This window comes from Eumetopias jubatus, unplaced genomic scaffold (genome assembly GCF_037043125.1).
Source record: "Eumetopias jubatus isolate StellerSeaLion01/CBP00866 unplaced genomic scaffold, mEumJub1_p1.0 scaffold_7, whole genome shotgun sequence".
Taxonomy (NCBI): domain Eukaryota; kingdom Metazoa; phylum Chordata; class Mammalia; order Carnivora; family Otariidae; genus Eumetopias; species Eumetopias jubatus.
Genome location: NW_028274813.1, coordinates 15197165 through 15211071, shown reverse-complemented (window position 1 = coordinate 15211071; position 13907 = coordinate 15197165). Strand labels below are relative to the sequence as shown.

Here is a 13907-nt window from a genome sequence, read left to right as displayed (position 1 = left end):
ACTGAGAAGAAACAGCCTAGAAAGAGGAAAAGCAGGACGGTGGGGTCCTGGCAGATGACGAGCAGCAGGGTGCAGGAAGGGAGGGGTGACCAGAGGTGTCCATGTGTGACAGCTAGGGGAAGCAGGGTGGGAGGAAGGAGAGAGAGCAAGCATATACGACTCCTATGCAGAAATGTGCCCTACAGGAGAGCAGAGATAATGGAGCCCTGGCTGGATGGCGTGTGGAGTGAAGGACAAGTGTTTCGAGATGGGCAATTTTATTACAGCATGTCTGTATGCTGATGGGAATGATCCAGCACAAAGCGGGAAACCCATGGGGACCAAGAACAATGTACATTAGGAAGAAAAGGTATGCTTCAAATGGCTTGACAAGCTGAATAATCTTTAATTACTCAAGATGCTGATTAAAAAAGAACATTCTCTTTTTAACTTTCAAGAGTTAATGATTTTAGTAAATAGGTAAAGAAAATCTTAGAGGCATACATCTGTAGTCATTAGAAGTTGTTCTGAAGGTAAAATGAAAATATTTTTGAGAGCTATTTTAACATGAAAAAGCAAAGAGTTTGTGTTAGTAATGTCATAAAACTGTTCTTTTCTACAAAATTTGCCTTTCTAGAGGATACCATACAGCTCAAGATAAAAATGTCTAACCTCATTATTTTCTACCATTTCCATGAACAGGCTATACTCACAGGCTGCACTGATTTAGTCTGTAGAATTTGTGTCGCGCAACACAGAGTCTCCACACGTACTTTGCGGTTTCCATGTCTTCCTAGCAAATGAAATATTGCACAAAGTAAATGAAAACACATTTACAACTTAATGCAGAGTTTGAGGACAAGACACAATTGGGGGATATACTACATCAAAGTCACTTTTAACACACTGCGATTCTTTCATTTTCTAATGCTGTGCCTATCATATGAATGCCATAATTAGGATTTAAATTATGAAGACCAAAAACAAAAACAAAAAACACTATTCTAAGGTTGTGACTCTTACACAGAACTGTTTCAAAGTGACGTAGAGATTTTAAAATTATAAAAATATCAACTTTTATTTTGACAAAGATAGGCAAAGACAATTTGAAACAAAACATTTCAGTCAGTGACCTAATATTGCCTTTATCAAGAGAGCAAAAGTGAGTGTGAAATAGTATTTCTACAGAGCCCTTTCCTTAGCAATGGAAATTAAGGTATTAGTACTTATTTTCTCCCCTATTTAGTCCCTTTAATTTAAAAATCATCATACCACATAGTATTTATCCAAGGACTCATTCATTCAACAGCATTTACTGAGCAACTACTTTTTGCCAAGGGCTATTAAGCAAAATGTTATAAAATTTTACGTTTTATATAAGGATTAAGTATTACAATTTTAATGCCACCTCCCTCCCCCAACACACACACAGAAATGCTAACTTGTTAACTTTTAGGAAAAACATTCCATGCAGATTCCTAATGTTCACTCACAGTTTGAAACTGGATGGTCTCCTCTTTATTGGCCAGCTCTAATGCAAAGAAGGACTTATTGTGGGACATGTTGGCAATATCATGCCACCTAAAACACAACAAATAGAAAAGAGCAATGTGAGTTCTATCTAGAAGATAGAACATATGATTTTTCCTTCTCAAGCTTGAGGTGTCAAGTTAACATTTGTTAATCATTTTAGAAAGAAAACAGTTGTTTTAATCAGCTGACATGCATCTTCTCATTGAAGTGACAATAGCTAGTCGCAAAAAGTAAATGCGCGTAGACTAAGTGAAGGCAAAGAGTACTTAAAAATGTAAGATCTCTTTATCCTCATTTGCCAGATTAGTTGGATCAAAGATCCCTATCTTAGCTGGTTGTCAATGCCTCCTTCATTCATTTAACAAACATCTTCAAGGGCACCCATTATTAGCAATGCCAGAAACTGTGTTAGGTTCCCAGGATACTAAGATCAGTGAGGCACAGTACAGTGCTTCCCTCAAAGGGACAGGTTGGAGGGTGGGTGAGAGAGGAGAGAGAGGCAAGCAAGTATCATTAAGTTTTGCAGGTATACAAGGCAAAAGTGAGGCACAAAGGTGGAGGACAGGGTCTCTGAAAAGCGTCAGGGTGAAGAGTAAGTTCAAATGCCAGGAACCCAAAGAGTGAACGACTCCGGATGAGTTCACTGGGATTCAAACTCCTCTCTTATATTTTCTAACTGTACTTAACCACGTTTAGATTTTGTATATTAATATTTTATTTTATTACGTAACTATATAATTTTATGAAGGGGAAAAAATGGTCTGAAAGAAAAATTTTACCCCTCTTTGTCTTTCTCCATTACGATTTACTTATTTTAAATTTAAATAAATAAAATTAATTTGCAGTGATTCAATGTTCATTGTGGGTTTTTTTTTCTTTAAGATTTTATTTTTAAGTAATCTCTATATCCAACATGGGTCTCGGACTTACAGCCCGAGATCAAGAGTTGCATGCTCTACCGACTGAACCAGCCAGGTGCCACTTAATGTTTAATTGTTAAACCTAAAGGTTATCAGTGAGACAGAAGCTGGCTGGTTGCCTCCAGTTTTCATGTGGCCCTTTGGGCACCATCAGTGCTGCCCTTCTGGTGCAGTCCAGATCCTTCTCTGCCTCCTGTCCCCCAACTCACACGTTGGGAAGACTTAAATGAGCAGCTTAGGGCCATGAGAGCAACTGCCAAGGAGGAGTACCGCCCAACCCAGGCAATAGGGTCTAGGAGTGGGTGTCTGCTCCCCAAGCCAGGCACACTCTCCATGGTCATAATCGCCATGGAGAATTCAGAGCCCCAAAGGCAGTAGTAAAGCAAAAGAAATGAAGAAATGTCAGCTTAGAAAAAAAAAATCTTCAAAGGAAAAACCAGTTCTCAAGAAGAAATAGGATGGTTTTTAGAGGGCCTGAGGAGTGGGGAAGTAAATTCCTTTTCATAAAAGAAGCTATTTAACACAGTGGTTAAAAGCTTTAATTGGAGTTCTTGGTTATGCCAGTTAGTGACTGGGTGACCTGAAGCCAATCACTTAATCTTCCAAGTCTCAGTGATCCCATGTGGAAAAGGGTGGTCGTAGCCTCTGCTCAGAGTTGTGAAGATCATACGAGAAAACATAGAGAGCACTCAGCACAAGCACATGATAAATACAAAGGAACCCAGAACCAAAAATGGTATAATGTTTTACTGCTCTAAAAAAACAATATAAACTTTTAATTTTTCATCAAGAATAGAGTCAAAGTAAATAGACTCTTGGGAGTAAAATTGGAAATATTTCTATGAAATGACACTTTGGATTTTCTAGGGTATGGACTTTAAGGAATGAAAAGGCGGGGATTGAGCAACATCATCCAATTTGCTATCTTTAAGATATAATTTGGAACCCAGAAATTTAAATCACCTGAAATTTCATTGTTTGGGGTCGGCCACTATTAGCATATTGCTATAGATCCTCCTTTTTTGTCTTTCTCTCTACATACATTCTAAGATTTCCACAAATGACTAGTATCACAGTTTTACAATCAGGAAAAAAAAATGAACATTATACAAAAGTATCTGAACTTCACTTAACCAAAAAGAAAGAAAGGAAAAGAAAAGAAGAGAAGAGAAGAGAAAAAAGAAAAGAAAAGAGAAAAAGAAATTTGCTTAGACGCTGGGATTTTAGGAATTTTGGTACGTAACTAGAGTCAGAGAAAGGCCCAGATTTTCAACAAAGAGACAGTCCTAGAAGGTAGAGCTGAAATTAAAAACTCACATCAAAACAAAGAATGGCCTCCATATGGCAAGAAAAGGTTCACACACTTTCAAGCATTTCCTAAGCAGGCCATCATTGCAAGCATTGTTTTCCACACATTTTGTTTTAAAGAAAGGGGCTCATGAAAGAACCACTGTAGTCAGGGATAAGTTATTTTATTCTAGGAAGGGCATCCTTCCATTTCCTACTGAGACCCTGGGAGAGATTTGTGGGCCATATTACTAGTATAGGTACTAAAAACTGTCACCAGGAGGAGCCACCGGGAAGTGCACAGGAGGATGTAAGAAAAGTACCTAAATATCACAGGAGGCCTTCCATTCTTGTGTTTCACAAAGATCCCTTCAAGACATGCTCCAATGGATATGTCACTGCCTTGGCTATCCTGGAAGGAGAAAGCACAGAGAGCAGCAGTCTGGCAGCAGGTGCCTGAGAGGTGTGACAACCACACCCAGCTCCCTGGGCTGGGTTCCCAGACAAAAGATGCTCAGAAGATCTACACCGGAGGGCAAAGTCTGAACAGTATCAAGGGATCACCTTGTTAATAGCTATGAAAATAGGAAGCGTTGGGCTCCTTAAGGAACTAGACTTCAGGAGCATTTCAAAGAACAAACTGCAAAACAGGAATGTTTTACTGTGAAATCTTGGTCACAGGATCTCCGCTTTCAAGTTTCCAGACTTCCGCACATCTCCCGCCTCGTCACAGCAGGGTGTCCCTGGGCCTCCCCGCTGTCCTCTCAGAGCTCCTGACATTAATCTGGAGAACCCCGGCTCTGTGCCATGCTCACCTTCGCAGGGTAGCTCTCTTCTCCGTAGCCATCCATTCTCTCTACCTCCTGCATGTACAGCATTTCCGCATCAGGAGCGGTGAGCCTTCTGCAACCCAAGAGATGGGAGATTGATCACCAAACCAGAAAGGGAAAAAAAGAACAAAAGGCTATTCTAAAAAGCTACATATCAATTTGGCATTAGACATTTACAAATATTTCAAGTTCTGAAGCATCTGAAATTCGTTATACCAACCCATCAACATAGACTGAAAACCAGCTACGCGCACAGCACTGTGCTAAACCCTGAGGGTTAGTCATAAGGATCCTCTCCCTGAACTTCAGGCAGGCAAGAGGGACACGGAGAATAAAAATCCCTAAAAAAATCTTCACTGAAAGCTGGAATTCTTTCTAAGCCATTCAGTAACTGCTCATTATCTAAAATATCAGGCATTACTAAGCATCGTGTGCTAAATGTCAAATGACCGGTGCAGGAAATAAGGGTTCAAAGACTGTAAATTACGAGGATGGGTAGGAAGGCCGTGCGGGTAAAGAAGGTGCTCAACTGCATAGAGACTCGCCTCCCTGGCCTCATCCTCTGCTGCTCCCCCAAAGCCACAAGGCAGCCCACACTGCAACCAAGCCATGATGTTCCCTCATGCCTCTGGGCCTCTGCGCATGCTCATCCCTCTTCCTGGCACATCTGTCATTCACCCGTGCACCTGATCAATCCCTAACATCCTCAAAGAGTCGGCCTATGTTGTCCTGTGATTGCTCTGAGTGTAAGTCAGATGCCCCTGCTCTGTGCAGACCCACCACATTCTATGCACACCTCCCCCACTGCACTCATCTCACATTGTTAGTTTATAATTACTATCCCAATGGGTTATCCTGCCTGCTCTTTAGACTCCAAAGCAGGGAATACATTCTTTGATGGCAGGGAAGTGTTCTATTTATCTTCGTGCCACAGCATCCAGCCTCATACAGAATAGTAGTACTGAACTATCTTTTTATTTTTTTTAAAGATTTTATTTATTTAAGGATATAATCAGATAGACCTGGGCTCAAATCCCAGCTCTACCACAAGTAACTATGGGCAAGTGATTGAGTCCTTTTGAGCTTGGTTTTTCCAATCTGTAAGAAGAGAATATCATTTACCTTAAAGAGTGGTTATAAGAACGTAATGACATCGAAAGTACTTGGAACCCTGTGGTACTTGGTTTAGAGGAAGACCCAGCATTCTCTGGGGGAGGATTTTTCTTACAGAAGGCACAACAGATGCACTACCAAAGAAAGTCATCACCGACCCAGATGCAGGGGTCAGGGCACTAAGCACCACGCGGGGCTCTTGGCACAGATTCCCCCAGAAGACAGAAATGCAGCATCCAAAGGTGTACCAAGGCGGGGGCGGGGTGTGCTATATGTGCTGCACTGTCAAAGAAAACAAGTCTCCCTGCTCTTGCATTAACACACACGGACTACACGCGTTACCACCAAAACCTTTAACGGAGGAGTGAAGAAGTGGCGCCCTTCCCCAACCGGCAGCTTTCACTTTTCTCTGCTTCCTCACTGGTAAACATGGCTACTAAGTGAGCTGATAGGGGAAGCGCCCGGAGCAGCCCCTAGAGCACCATGAGTGTGCCACGCTGCTGGCGACCCACAGTCACAGTCCCAGCTACGGCAGCGGTAAAGTGCCAAGTGTCGCTGTGTCAATACACAGTTCACGGTCAAACCAGCTTCGCTTCCGTACTCTCGCCATTTCTTATTTCTTAGTGTTACCTGTATTTCTGATGCAGTAAGGCCACTTTCTGGGTTGCTTCTTCCAATACTTTTTCATCTTGTAACCACCCCTGAAGAAAACACACTGCAGTAAGTATGGAAACAAGCCACTGACTGTTAGTGGCTCTTACCACTCTCGGGCAAAATTCGGACTAGTATCGGTATGTGGAAGATTTGCTTAAGTATGTGATCATGATCTTGCTAAGGAATGAAGTAGCTTCTGCTCAGGACCCAAAACACCTGCCCTGCCTTCTCAGTTCATCCCAGAGAAAGTTCCAGCTGAGTTATGTCAGGTCGGTAACGCCCATCAGCCAGTTCCGAGCCCAGCACATGTCGGGCACTGCCTGGCTGGCTGTGTACACTCAGAAGAGCATTGTACCCCGCTCCCTTCGTTGTTCCAATGCGATTTTCCCGTCAGTCACATCCATAGTGACTTTAAAAAGCAGACAGCACTGTCCTTTTGCCCTCTACTTTTTACACTGCTACTGAGAAGCCGAACTCATTCCCACATAACTGTGAGGTTTTGAGCCTTCAGGTAAAAGCAAAACCTCTGTGTGGTTGCTCAGAAGTTGGAAGTGAATCCCTCTCTTAGACTCAGACCCAAACACAAAACAAATCTCTCTGGCTGCAGCCCAGGGACTGCACACCCTTCCTTTTCTGTGGGTTACAAAGACCAGTGAGACTACAACGAGGGAAGCATTTATACTTGAGTTGTTTATAAGAGGCAAATGATTTTTTTTTAACTCTTCCAGCCTAGTAAGTCTACCATATGGACTTCATTTCAGGCGATATTAAGGATATGGAAATAAACTATTTATAAAAAGCCCAATGTCAAAAGAAGTTCTTACCACAGGAAACAAGGCAAATTTCTGAAGAAAGTCCTGGGACTCATACTGATCAAAGTCACCAAAATCAGCTATACAAAATGACAAATATTCATGTCAATTATATTTAATTTGCACAGGAAAACATGCACAACTAAATTCAATATGCAGTATATAGATGGTATGCTTATGATTTAGAAGTCAAATGTGCCTTACAGCTATAAAGTGTGTATTTTAAAAAGTCTTTTTAAAAATATTAATTAGGTAGATTCATGTGTCTTGACTTGGAAAAATGCCTACTAATAAAGTGAAAAAATAAGTTACAAACTATATGTATTATGATCTCATTTCTAATAATTAACAATGAAATAAAACATACTCTATAATCACATGTTCTTACTTATGCACAGGAAGATGTCAGGAAGAAACCAAACTGTTCATAGCAGTGATCACCTCTAGGGAATGGAATCAGATCACTTGAAGATGTTACAGCAAGATGTATTTGTTTAGAGATTTTTCATTGTTTAAAAAAAAAAATGATAGCTCAGCAAAGACCTTATGAAAAGCTCTTAAAGCCAATGATTCTTCTGATTAAGTTTCAATTTCCAAGATTAAATGCCAGTTATCATTTGAAATAATGCCCCATCAGAAGTCGTCCCAAAGTATATACATACATGTAAATACATATTGACTAGACATGAAAAATAACAGAACCAAGTAATTCAAAATTACTTGTGAAATGCAAAACTTTATCTATTATGATTGACAATGCTCTATAATCCAGGACAAGTGCATAAGAAACCAAATAAATGGTGTACGCTTAGAGTAAGTGAACAGAAGGGCACCTGTGTGGCTCAGTCAGTTAAGTGCCCAACTCTTGATTTCAGGTCGGGTGATGATCTTGGGGCCCTGGGATCGAGCCCTGCATCAGGCTCCACACTCAGCAGGGAGTGTGCTTAAGGATTCTCTCCCTCTGTCCCTCCCCACCCCTCTCTCCGCAAAAATAAATAAGTAAATCATTAAAGGAAAAAAAAAGTATAAGTAAAGATAACTTTATCAACCTCATTGTTTGATCTTCCTAAAATATTAGTTAGCTATAGATCATCCCTGAACTAGAGGAATACATATTATCAAATGCTGTGTGTGTGTGTGTGTGTGTGTGTGTGTGTGTGTTTTCTCTAATTTTGGTTTGTTTGCTCTATTGACATACGCTAACGTGCTTAACCTTTCAAAGTCTCTTATTTCACAGAAGTAATCCAAATTCATTTTTTCCTACAAGAAAACTAATTTCGCTAACACATAAACACTATTAGAGAAACAGTAACTTGAAGAATCCCTTGCTGTTTTTGTTATAACACATTTTTTTTTAAGATTTTATTTATCCATTTGAGAGAGAAAGAGAGTAAGGGGGAAAGAAGAGTGTGAGAGTACATGAGCGGTGGGGTGGGGTGGGGCAGAGGGAGAGGGAGAAGCAGACTCTCCACTGAGCAGGGAGCCAGATGAGGGGCTCAATCTCCCAGAACTCCAGGATCATGACCTGAGCTGAAGGCAGACACTTAAAAGGACTGAGTCACGCTGGTGCCCCAAAACACTTTTTTTTTTAAGATCTTTATTTTTTTAAGTTATGTCCACACACAACATGGGGCTCAAGAGATCTGAGATCAAGAGTCGCATGCTCCACCGACTGAGGCAGCCAGGCACCCTTGTTATAACACACATCTTAATCTTATATATGTATTACATTATCAATTGCCATTATTTACCTTGAACAGCTAAGCCTGCTAGCTGAATTGCTTGTTCTAATGTACAAGGAATGTTTCCTTCCAAGATATCTTTCTTCAGCTGCAGATAATACTGATACCTACAAAAAAAAATGTCAATTTTAAAAAGTCAATATTAATATTACCTCCAGTGGAGACACAATGCATTTTACAGTAATTCAGTAGAGGAGCATAAACTAGTCAAAGAAAACCTTAACCCCAGATGGCTTCAAAAAATGACAAGAATGCCCTTGACCATATCTATGCCTACACACACATACATGGGCACGCGCGTGGGCGCACGCACACACACACACACACACACACACACAATGTAATCAATTTGTTGAGTCCCTTATCCTTAACTGTAGTTATTTCAAAGCTACAACCACCTAGAAGACAACTGCAACTGGTCACCTTTCTAGTGCCCTGTAAGACAGTTCCTACATTTTGTTCTCTTCAGTTGGAGAAATAGAGAATCCATGGCTAATCTTTACTTTAAAAACTCTGACTAGTAACCCGGTAATACAAGACTTTGGTAGAAATTACTTGTTCTGATGGAGGTTCCCTAGCCCTAGAAAGTAAAGCCAAGAGAAAACGCTTCCTGATATTTCAAACCAGGCTTATATTAAAATATTTTTTGATGAACTCTCCAAAAGAACAGCTGCTATGATGCTTTCTTAATATTCTTGTAATGTGGGTTTACTTCTGTTTACACTTTCAACATCTAGGGCACGAGTTACCAGCACAAGCTTTTGTCAAGCAGATCTGGTTAAATTCCAGCTCCCCAATGTAGCATGTTGAATGAACTTGGGCAAATCATAATCTGTGGCTTTAAATGATCACCAGTAAAAGAGGGGTACGATCACCCCTTCACAAGATGGAACATATTAAGCAGTCAGCAGTGTTTCATCTGTATCTACTCCATTCTGACAAAGCTCTACAGTGACTTAATGCTGCCTTCCTCTTATTTATTCATTTAACCTATAATTACTAGGGCCTGCTATGCATCAAGCATTGTGCTAGATGCTGGGGATACAATGTTGGATGAAGATCCACCACCTCCCTGCCTGTATTGTCGATAGAGCCATCTTGAATCCAGGTTCTCTCCCAGGTTTGGCATCTGTGAAGTACAACCTAGTCACCATTTGTATTTGAATTCCCCTTGGAGCCCATCCCTTTCATCATTTCATAGGTTTCCTAACATCATCCTCTTCTATTTTAGCTAGCTCTGAGGTCTCCATTCTTCATTACCCAAAAACCTGACCAAAACACCATCCATTCAGGTGAGAATTTAGATCCAACTGATGCCCTTCTGCCTGCTAGTAGCGGAACCCATAGATTTCCCTCAGATGAGAAGCAGGACGCTGGTAGCTCTGGGATCTAGTCAAAGAAGAAAACTTCACACCTTCTACGAGGCAGCTCCTTTCAGAAGCCTATTTAAAGAAGGTTGTATTGAGAGAAGTCTATCTCTTGAACACACCATCCACATACGCCACTCGAAATATATTCTAGGTTCTTTCCTTAAACCAAATCACTGGAAAGCAACATACTGGACCAAATTAACTTAGTCTTCCACAGAAATGTGGTTTTGTTTTGTTTTTTTGCTTTGCATTACAATTTTTTATTGTAAGAGTTGATTCCTCCATAGTTGCTCTAAATTGTTCATTCCTGTTCAATGTCTTTTACATAAATCCCACCTGAAAATTTCCTTTTAAATGATACACCAAGAAAATGTCATGTTTGCAAACTGATATGCTTTTTATCAGATAATGGATGATGGGACTCAGAATATTCCTTCTTTTGCCTTGAGTGCCATGAAGCTCAGAGCTAGAATCCAGGCACAGGCACATTGTTTCCCCTCTCGTTACCCTCTTAACCACTGGTCCACCATATAATAGCAGCCACCTGAACTGATGAGGCACTGAAGCTCAGACATGAAGTAATATGCTCAAATCCACAAAGGGAGGCTGAGCTGGAGTGTGAATCCAGGTCAGAATGACTGCAAAGTACATATGTGTAACTGTCACAGATCTCCAGTTAAGGACTTTTCTAGTATTTTTATCCTATCTTTAGTTTTTTTATCCTAGAGTCCATATGAATACAATGGTTGACAGCAAGGACTCAGGGGTCAGCCTGCTTGAGTTTAAATCCCAGCTCCACTACATATTGGCAGTGTGACCTTGGGCAAGATAGTTAGCCTTTCGGTCTTTCCGTGTCTTGGCTTCCTCAACTACAAACTGGACAGTAATACCTACTTTGTAGGATTTGTTGTGAGGATTAAATGATTAAGTATAAAGTGCTTGGAACAGTGCCTGACATAGAGTAAGAAAGGGAAGTAGTTGCTCTTATTATCTTTCATTGTATTGTCCCTAAAGTCCTTTAGTGGAAGCAAGCAGGGTGTGTATATATATACACATGCATATGTATGTGTATATGTTTATATACATGTATGTGTGTATCCATACGTGTATATATAGATCTACGTATTTACTTAAAAGGAAAGGACCAAGAAATTTTACTTCAAAGGTATTATCAGGTTTTTTTTTAACGCTTTTTGCTAAATTATAATATGTTGGTGAGGCTAAGGATGGTTTACAAATATGTTTTTTCAATGTTTATTACAAAAAGAATAATTAAAAAACAACACAGCAATAAAATGTAACATGCAAACTTTTATTCCTTACAGTTCTGAATTCAAGAAACTGCACATCTTAATTCTATTTTTTTTCTAAAGATTTTATTTATTTATTTGAGAGAGAGAGAATGAGAGATAGAGAGCATGAGAGGGAAGAGGGTCAGAGGGAGAAGCAGACTCCCTGCCGGGCAGGGAGTCCGATGTGGGACTCGATCCTAGGACTCTAGGATCATGACCTGAGCCGAAGGCAGTTGCCCAACCAATTGAGCCACCCAGGCACCCCACACATCTTAATTCTAAACAAACATTCCATAAATTCGCCCAAAGCCAAATGCTGATTACAACTAAATGGGTAAGTTTTATCTAAATCTTACCAACTTACCAACTTTCTAATATAAAATATTTTTACACAAGAAATATTACATTAAGTAATTGTAATAAATTAGGTTGTCCCATTTTGCCCAAGAGAAATTTCAAATAATATATAAAGAGATACAGTCTCTTTCCTTCACTTGTTTTTCTTAGGCTAGTATTAGAAGGCTAATGTGGAGGTATTGGCATTTTTAAGTTTTATTATGGAACTTTTGAAACAGATAGAGAACAAGTCTAGTGAACCCACACATCCTTATCATGCAGCCTCAAACATCAACTTGATCCACGCTGTTTCTTCCACCCTCTCTCCTTCCCCACCCAAGGGCTTTACATCAAATCCCAGATATCATAGTACAGCACCTACAAATATTTTAGTATATATCCCTAAAACGTAAGCTTTAAAAGAACAAACACACACACATTTTTAACATACCCAACAAAATGAGCAATAATGCCCTAATGCTACCCAATACCTGGTCCATGTGCAACTGTTGTGATTGCTTCAAAAATGTATTTTTTTTAAAGATTTTATTTTTAAGTAATCTCTACAACCAACATGGGGCTTGAACTTACAACCCCAAGAACAAGAGTCACATGCTCTACCGGCTAAGCCAGCCAGGAGCCCCTCAAAAATGTATTTTTACAGTTAAAAAAAAAAAATCAGGGTCTAAACAAGTTCCACAGAGTACATTCGATTGACATTTCTCTCTTAATTTCAAATAGAAAAACTCCTCCTCTTTATTTTCGTGTTACTTGTATTCAAAATGGTGTGAGGGGTCATGCAGAAGTCCTCACATTCTGGATTTGTCTGATTGCACTCTTGTAGGGTCATTTAACATGTTCATCTAGTCTGCAATTCTTCCTGTGAACTGTTAGGTTTAGAGCAGTGTTGTCTAACAGAACTTTTTGCAGTGATAAAAGTGATGTCTATCTGTCCTGTCCAATATGTTAGCCATTAGCCACATGCGGCTACTGAGTACTTACAATGTGGCTAGTGTGACTGAGGAACTGAGAAAGGCCTCATAAAGGAACGTGACCTTGCTGAGAGTAGAACCCATTTTACCCTTTTGCTGCCTGGAATACGAATGTAATAGCGAGACCTCCAGAATTCTTTGACAATGAGATTCCCTAACACAAGGAAAGAACATGCTGAGGAGGGTGGAACAGTAAGAAAGAGCATGGGTCCCTGAAGACTTTGTGGAGCACGGCTGACCTCTGGACTTCCTTTAAGAAATGAAAGATATTTAGGGTTTTTGGTTATACTAGCCAAACTTAATCCTCACTGGTACAACTTCTCTAACAGGTTCTCTTACACCTCATCGATGTGCACTCCTACTGACTGCATCTACCAGGCCTGTCTCCCTCTCCTTCCTACAGCTAATGCCTTTGTTCAGGTCCACATTCTCGATTAATGTCTAGGTTGTGGCATATACATTCCTAACTGCTCTCCTAAGTATGTATATAGTCTTGCCACCTCTAAGCTGCCTTCCATGATGGGTGAAGTTGGTAAAACACAAATGTCATCTTTCCATTCTGTTAAAATTCGAAAATGTCTTTCCCTGTTGTACCACGACTATGACTAGGACATTCCTATTTTTCAAATCTCCTCTCCCCTCTCCAGGTAACATCTGAAATTTCCAGAAAACATCAGTGACTTTCATTCTCTCCCCTACTCTGCACAAGCTACCCACTCTAACTAGAAAACTCCTAAAGTCAAGTGAAGTCAACTTCTTTTTCTTCCCTGTTCTTATTCCCCGCACCCCACCCCTAGGAATCTAGTGTTTTAATGAAAGCATTTATCATCATAATATACTGTAATTGTTTATTTACATGGGCTGTCAGTTCCACCAGACTCTGAGTAACTCCTCCAGGGTAGGGTTAAAGCCTATTCACTTGTATATTCATCTCCCACGGTAACAAATGTTCTTACATCATTCTGTTATATCTTCAATGAATGTTTAAATAAATGAGTCAGTGATCAGTTACTATTTTTCCTCCCGGGTTCTACTTCTCTCTTCAGT

At 40.1% G+C, this 13907-nt stretch overlaps 1 protein-coding gene across 1 annotated transcript in view; it reads right to left on the bottom strand.

The window, feature by feature from the left end:
- Positions 1-13907, bottom strand: part of PTPN21 (protein tyrosine phosphatase non-receptor type 21) — a 69778-nt gene that overhangs the window by 28534 nt on the left and 27337 nt on the right. The window contains exons 4-10 of the mRNA XM_088024487.1: positions 8880-8977; positions 7141-7208; positions 6293-6363; positions 4535-4622; positions 4043-4131; positions 1473-1560; positions 693-772 (exon numbers count right to left, since the gene is read on the bottom strand). Of these exons, the coding sequence (XP_087880613.1) occupies positions 693-772; positions 1473-1560; positions 4043-4131; positions 4535-4622; positions 6293-6363; positions 7141-7208; positions 8880-8977 (582 nt within the window). The remainder of the gene's footprint in view (positions 1-692; positions 773-1472; positions 1561-4042; positions 4132-4534; positions 4623-6292; positions 6364-7140; positions 7209-8879; positions 8978-13907) is intronic.